We start from the raw sequence: 8034 nt of genomic DNA, 5'->3' as shown, positions 1-8034 counted from the left end.
TAATTATTTAATTAATTACATAATAAATATATAAATACAATTTTATCTTTTATTGTTTTTGTAAGAAATTGAATCTTACCAACCCCTCGTACGTTACTGTGATAGAAGGCTGACATGCAGTCGTCATCTGTCAGACAGTGACGCAACTGGACCTTTTCTGGCTTACAAATATCAACCCTCTCTTACACTGAACATAGACATATCCGCCTCTCTCTCTCTCACTCCATCTTCTTCAACACTTAGGGTTAGGGTTTGCAAACACAGAGCCAAACACATGAAGTCTTTCAAGATTTCCTGGGCTGATCTCACTCCCGATGGCATTTTCTCTATCTCTGAATTCATTGATACCCATTCAGGCCGTCTCCGTTTTCGTGCCGTCTGTAATTCCTGGAGAACTACCATTCCCTCTCCTCAAGAGCAAGTTCTCTTGCCCAAAAAAATGTATTTTCCTTCAAACAACGCGAAGGACCAGCTTAACTTGGGGTACGTGTTGTTTCAGTCGACGGTCTACCTTATCGAAGATCCAGAGGGCTCTCCGAACGACGGATGGTTGATCATGGTGAGTGAACCAAATGAACAAGGCAAGTTCTGTTTTCTTAATCCATTCACGATGAAAAAGATCGAAGGTTTACCAGACGAATACTTCCCCAAGGAGTTGAACTCGCTCGAGTTTCGCGTCACTGAAGTGTGTAAGAGTTTCACTCTAAAATGGATCAGAAATGAAGCCGCGAATCCTGCGCAGCCATTGAATAACCGTAACAATGACAACGAACAGCTCAAAAACAAGGCAGTGTTGTCATCAAACTTTGAATCAGATAACTCATTATTCGTGATCAATGATCATAAAGTATTTTCAGTAACAATCGGTGAAGACTATTGGTCACTGGTGAACCGAGAAATAGAGTATCGCGACATCGCAGGCCACAATGGTTATGTCTACGTTGTCGATCGCTTCGGAATTGTGGTTGCAGTCCAGGAATCCAGTTACAATTGCATCACAATTCCGGTTCCTTATCCTTTTTTGGGAGATTGGTTCTTGGTAAAGTCAGGTGGGGATCTTCTTCTAGTAGGAAGAGACTATTCTCTTTGTGATGATCAAGTTTATTATCATAACCCCACTGATAGTTTTATCAGAAGGCCTGGTATTCGAGAAGATATATTTGTTGATTTCAAAATTCATCGGCTGGAGGAGACGGAGGATGGAGAGAAAGAATGGACGGAGGTTGAAGACTTGGGTGATACCGTGTTAGTCCTCAGCCGAAAGTGGTCATTCGCCATTGATGCTTCGGACTTTGATGAGATTGAAGGCAATCACATCATCTTTGTTGATGAAGTGAAGTATCCAATTGACAGTGATGATGAAGAAGACTTTGATGATGAGCAGGAGGAACCAGTAGATGAGTTCTGGGGACTTCTGTTGGAAGATATCAAAGTTCGTGTGTACGATGTCGAAGAAACCTTTGATATACCTCTAGAATATCAGCCCGAATATCATAAAATTTTCTGGCCACCACCGGAATGGTTGAGGCAATACCGGTCCCCATCGCCTCATCAGACTGACCAGTAGCCACTGAATGTAAGTCTGAGGCTCACTATTATTATTACATGTCTTGTGTTGTTTTCCTTATATTTTTACATTTACATGTTTGTTTGGTTATCAATCCATCTTTGATGAATGTTTATATATATGTAAACTTGTTTGGTTATTGATGAAAGATTGAAAGTTAATTATTAATCACATCTAACTTGTCATGAATACAAGCATATAGTAGTTCTCTAATTCTTCGTAGTAATTCTGTTTGGTACAATGCTTCAATCTCGTTGAGCCCACAGATTGCCAACAATGTAAGTAATTAACTTTCATATTTTTTTTTTTTCTCTAATTATAAACAATTGTTTAACTTCTTACTTCAATATTAAGTTTTATTCTTTTTATTAACCATCAATCACAATACTGTATTTTGTTCAGGTAAAATTCAGATCATCAGAGGATCCTGATCTTTTAAGTATTATTTAATATTTACAAATCTACTTCTTGTGAACTTGTAATGTGTTTCAGCTTTATTCTGAGTTATCTCTTAAAATGGAAATAAAAAGGATGATCTAAGGATCAAATAACCCCTAATAACAATATATCTGTCATATATATACTTACTGTTTCCTTTGCATGCAGCAGTATTTCTCAGTGGATGTTCAGCCCTGATCTGCATATTTCTTCTCTGGGAGCTTGGATAACGAAGGGCTGAAGGGCATGCAGTTGCTTTCTATTCTCTTTTTTTTCTGCTTTAATTGGCTGTGTTGTTCTTGTTGTCTTTCTATCTTTACAATGCATGGTGGGAACTGATGTACACCTCCTTGCTAGACAATTAAGCTTTCTTCTTTTGTTGTTGAATGAACTTTGAAACACCTTGCAGTTGGCTTTTATATAATCTTTGTGGTTCAATTTTCTACCTTACATCGTCTTTTTTGTTTTATTTTGCGTTGTTCTACGAACAACCTGACGTGATTTGATGATTCTTCGATACAATTTCTGTGCCAAAATATATACAAGTCTCCAAAGAATTAATAAATTTGCATGTGAGGCCAGTACGTAGCTAGTACGTACCCTATATATATAATAACTTTATTCTCAGCTTTTAATGGCATGCAATATATATATATATATATATATGACGGCATGTTTTGTCTAGCTAGCTAGATTTTATGTGTATATATATATATAAATGAGGAATGTTTTTGTAAGATTAAGTGTTGTTTGTATTTGATTTTACTTTGAAAAATTGAAGACTTTGGGGCATGTCAAAACTTCTATGTGTGCTTCTGAAAAGCTATAGCTTTCTTAAATATGCTAGCCTTCAGTTTTCTTCTACAATAATGGTTCTTTATCTACTTTCTCCATTAATAACAAGATAATTAAAAAGAAGAAAAAAAAAAAGGAGTGTTTTTGACAATATTGAAAGCAAAACCGTAGTGTTATGCTTGTTGTAATTGGTTTTTCAAAATATTAACTTGTTTTAATTTCCCTTGGATTTCTGGCCAATTTTTTGAGTTTTAAAACTAAATGACATGATGGTGTAACTTAATAATATTTTTCATTTCAAATGATGCATCGTCTCAATTATGTAACTTTAGTGTGTAAAAAAGAACATTTGGTTAATGATAAATCAACGTCAAATAAGAGACACATCACTGTAAAAAAAAAAAAAAAAAAATGATTATTTCATATTAAGAAATATAATATTATACCTTTAAAACGTTATGAGCATGCATGTTATACTATAAACATAAAGATGTCATCAATAAAGAATTAATTTATATAACATATATTACGTAGGTATGTAATTAAAAATATAAACTTATTGGGTGCCCATATTTTCCTTAAACTTTTGATTAATTAATCTTTGAACATATATTTAATATGACATGTTAATTACTTACATGGTGTATTCAATTATATCATTGTTATTATTTATTATTATTATTTTTTTTTTTTTTTGGGAAAAGATTGTACGGCAGAATCAATTATTCTTTGATAAATTCGTTGTTTTTAGATTGCCATCTTGTCTCTTGACTTACGATTAGGACATGAAATTAAAATGTGTTTTTTATTAATACATATTCTAAGAGTGTTGTCAGTATCAGTAGTTACAAGGAAATTCAACCCACAAAACATGATTAATTTTCAAAGTTTTACTCTTAAGATGTGATTTGCCTGAAAATGATATGGCTAATAAACCAAATAAACCTTGTCTACATTATATTCCAATTCTAAATCATCCAAAAAAGAGAGAGACATAATCTGTAATATTTGGCAATAATCATAAAATTATTGGGTAATTTTTTTATGGTTGTATTATTTTCTATAAATTAAGCCTAATTTATTGATTTTATGCATTTTTTAAAACCTTGTCCGCCTAGCTGGTTTAAGGTCAACCGGGGCTCGAAGCCTTTATCGGGTGGGTCATCAATTTCAACTATTACAAACCGAATAAGCAAACCCTAGAGAGGAAGGGGCAATTGGCGAGTAGACGATGGCGGGCTATTGGGGGTTTTAGAGGGAGTGCATGAGTTGAAAGGTAGTGAGGAGGTGATTTTGATGGTGAAACAATTGAAAAAGGAAAAAAGTCATGTGGCCCAACAGTGGGTTTGCTGCAATTGGCAGGCGAACATAGGGGGTGAGATGGGTTTTGGTCAGGAGACTTGAGGGGAGTATTTTTGTGGTGATGGGATTGTTGTGACAGGGAAATAGGCCTATTTGGCTTGGTTGTCGTGTTCGGTGGCAGTGTTTTTCTCAAAATGGTTATTTGACCGATTTTAGATAATTTGTTGAGGAATGGCTCAAAAGATGAGTGGGATTTGCATTTGGTGTGTTGTCGCGCCACAATAGACAGCAATTTGATTTGGGGTGTTGTTGTGGATTTCAACTATAGGGACTAACATGTAATTTAGGGGTATTTTGTAGATTTCAAACATTTTGACATTCCCACGACCGATTGGGCCACTCATCCCGGTCGCGTTATTAAAGTAAAACATTGATTTATGATGAAAAAAAAAAAAAAAAAAAACATGGTTTCTATAACATTTTCTATAGACTAGCATTAATATATTGACTTTATGATTAACTATGACGTGAGTCATGAAGTCATGAAACTACTCCTGTTAATTCACCATAAAGAGATGTTCGACAAAGAAACACGCCAAAGTCTTATAAAATCAAAATAAACTCATTATTCTATGGTTGAATTGAACAAAAATTACAAAATAATAAATTGTAATTTTGTTTTGACTTAAAAAAGTCATATTTCTTTCAAAATATACGTCATCCTTATGCAAGACTTGCCCTTATCACCACCAACATGACAAACCTTCATCTTCAATTGATGTTTCTTCATATACATAATTACTTTGTTTGTCTTTATTAAACCAACTCCTTAATTATAATTAATATTGCTGTTTAATATATCTTTGACTTTCCATCAACCAATAATTCTCTTTTTGAATTCTAAAGTTTTGTTTGAAATTTAGTCACTTGCAAGATTATGAGATTATATTAACGTTATAAAAATGTTCTTTGTTGAGACTTTGAGAAAAGGGTAAATATTTTGTATTATAAATGCTTCAGAGATGAATTATTAATTTTTTTATATTATAGATAGTGATGTATGGATATAGTACGTATGTATACTTCAGTTTTCTTGACTTTGTAGATCTTAAACCCTTTTGATATGTAGGTTTTCAAACCTTTTTAATTCTAATCTTAGACGGATGATTAGAATTTTCTTCAACAAAAAATATACTGACGGTATCGATGATTAAAATTAGTCTTACTTTAGGTTATTATATTTATGTTGTTTCCGTGGTCATATAGTATAATAAAGGGTAGTTGTTGGTTCTTGATCTTAAATATGAGTTGGTGAGGCTGAAATATTATTATACATATATCTAATAGATTTCATGTAACTCATGGACTTAATTAATCACATAAATTGAATATACAGGAGGAGAAAAAGACAAAATGTGGAATATAATTAAAATATAATTAACCACTATTTAGGGCCCTTCATGGTCGGTGAAACCATGGGAAGGCCATCAAATTCAACTAATCAAACTTAAACAAATATTATAAACCTATATTTCCATGTTTAACTTTAGATTTTTAACTATTGCAAACTAAATTGAAAAGAACAGCTATCTTGAAACCTAGAATCCAGGTCAGCTTACGTGCATCTTTAACTATTCTCGAAAGAGATAGACAACAACCCAATGTTACAGTCCCCCACTGAAATCTTGGGAGTCAGAGGGATTCGATATACATAATACAACCTATAAGTAATATTCAAAATAAAACAAATAGAGTAAAATATATATATATATATATATATATATATATATATATAGTTTTCAATTAGGTGGGATTCATTTACTCAAATTGACTCATACTTAAAATCAGTACCTTATGAAAGGCATTAAATTGATACGTTGAATCATATATGTAATATGCAAAAGTGAACACTTGTGTGACATCAAACTTTGAAGATAACAAATGTGGGTCACTCTACATATTTTGATTATAACATCTCCCTTCATGTATCACATAATAATATAAAACCGTCATTATTCTTAAATTACAACTACGGCGATAGTTTTTATTATAAATATCGAATCAAGATCCTCTCTTAAATCTCAAGATGGATAATCAATTAAACTTAAACGAATGATTAACTACATATTTTGTAGTGCATTAATCCAACATACTTTGAATTCATACCCTATGAGAAACTATTAATAAAATATAACGTATCAAAATGTGCTTCTTCAAGGTCAATAACATGAGAGAATCGACAAATTCATCTAGAAAGGCAATAAAATAAAGAAAAGGGAAAAAGAAAACGCGTAGTAAAATGAATGGGATATATTATTCATGGTGATTGATGGCCATTAAAATACTTTATCTGGTTGGCTTCATGTTCGTGTTGATGATAGATAGATAGATGAGGGAAAAGATTTTCCCTTTAGGACGAAGAGAAATTATCAAGTAAATAAATAAATAATTAAACCGCGTGGGTCCTTCATTCCTTCGTTTCATCTTTTTCCTTCGCACACGTTGGCTCTGGTCTATGGTCTCTGGTCTCCTCCCTATCTTTTTTGCTAGTCCCAAAGCTCCTCTTTGTTTAATTGTTTTCCATTGGAGCTCTAAAAGGCGGCTTAGTTTAGCCTTGATTAATGGGTTAATTATTTTAATTTAATTATTATCTTCATTTATTTTAAACATAATTTAATACGTCAAAACTTGACATGAAGTAAACGCTTGGGCTAATTATTAAATTTTTATTATTTTTCAACCAACATGTAACACATTATTTGACCTTAAATTAATAAAAACAAGAGACATGAAGTCAATATTTATTTGTTTACATTAGACTGCGACTATTGTGGTCCTATTAATTAATGAGTAAACGACATGCATGTTCTCACCCAAGGTTTATTGAAAACACAAGTTTCCATCCCATTTTTATAAATTCTACATTCTCATCCTTAAGTTAATCAAAAATCATTTAATATAACGGTTAAAAGGTATTTATGTTTTTTTACCAAAATTTTCTAACAACCCAATCCATCCTCAACTCCACTGCCACTACCACCGCCACCAACCCAACACCATCCCTTTGCCGCCTCAAACACCATCTCCTAGCCACCACAAAACCCCAAACCATCTCCCAGCTACCAGAAACCCCACACCAGCTCCTAGCCCCCGCAAAACCCACACCATCTCCCAACTGCCACAAAACCCATCTAAGAGACTTTTCGTCTTCCACGGTCGCAGGACATTTCGGCCAACCTTCGGTGCCAACCTGTTGACAAACCTTGCCACCCACATCGTAACCCCAGCACAAGCACCATAACCCCAATCATCATTTAACTTAATGAAACCCAAGGGAAAGGGCCTTCAATCAACGGTGACAAGAAGGTGAACAAGGTCGAGAAATATGGGGGTTTTAGAGAGGGCGGCCCGATCAATTGAATGGCTAGGTGGGGGATGATTTTCGGTGGAGAGGGTGGCCAGAAAAAAGGCTAGGAAGTAGGGCAAAAAACACAAGGTTTGGAATGGGATGGTACAGGGGTAGTTTTGTAATAACATTTGTCGGAGCTCCACAATCACTAATAGAGTCACTTTAAAGGTGAGAATCTGTAATAAATGTAACTAAGGGTGGAAACTTGCTAAGTCACTTATCTTTGGATGGAAACATGTCGTTTGCTCTTAATTAATTAATTAGTTAAATATTTATTTATTTGTTTATATCAGTAAAGAATACCTTGTAACCAACACTTTAATAAAACTAGAGATTAATTTAATTTAATCACATAATTATATTTTTAATTACGGAAACAGGTCGGCAAAAAAAAACACAAAAGGTGACGCAAAAGATGCTGAGATTTTCACCTGAGTGGCAGAGATGTAATTTTTTCAATGATAGAGGTCATTTAATAATAAAGTTTGACTGTGATAAATATATTAAGGTACTTAGTGGCATC

At 33.6% G+C, this 8034-nt stretch overlaps 1 protein-coding gene across 1 annotated transcript; it reads left to right on the top strand.

Moving 5' to 3' along the window:
• Nucleotides 1–274: 274 nt before the first annotated feature.
• On the top strand, nt 275–1567 carry LOC116111262 (F-box protein SKIP23-like). Its single transcript, XM_031397452.1, has one exon. The coding sequence runs from the start codon at nt 275–277 to the stop codon at nt 1565–1567; it is 1293 nt and encodes a 430-aa protein (XP_031253312.1).
• Nucleotides 1568–8034: the final 6467 nt, after the last annotated feature.

Source organism: Pistacia vera, unplaced genomic scaffold, assembly GCF_008641045.1.
Source record: "Pistacia vera cultivar Batoury unplaced genomic scaffold, PisVer_v2 Contig630, whole genome shotgun sequence".
In the NCBI taxonomy this organism is placed as follows: Eukaryota; Viridiplantae; Streptophyta; class Magnoliopsida; order Sapindales; family Anacardiaceae; genus Pistacia; species Pistacia vera.
Note: the sequence above shows the minus strand (reverse complement) of the source record. Positions and strands in the feature narration are given on the sequence as shown.

Bases quoted from the DNA above. Each gene is read 5' to 3' on its own strand.
- LOC116111262 (XM_031397452.1), top strand. From the start codon at position 275: ATGAAGTCTTTCAAGATTTCCTGGGCTGATCTCACTCCCGATGGCATT.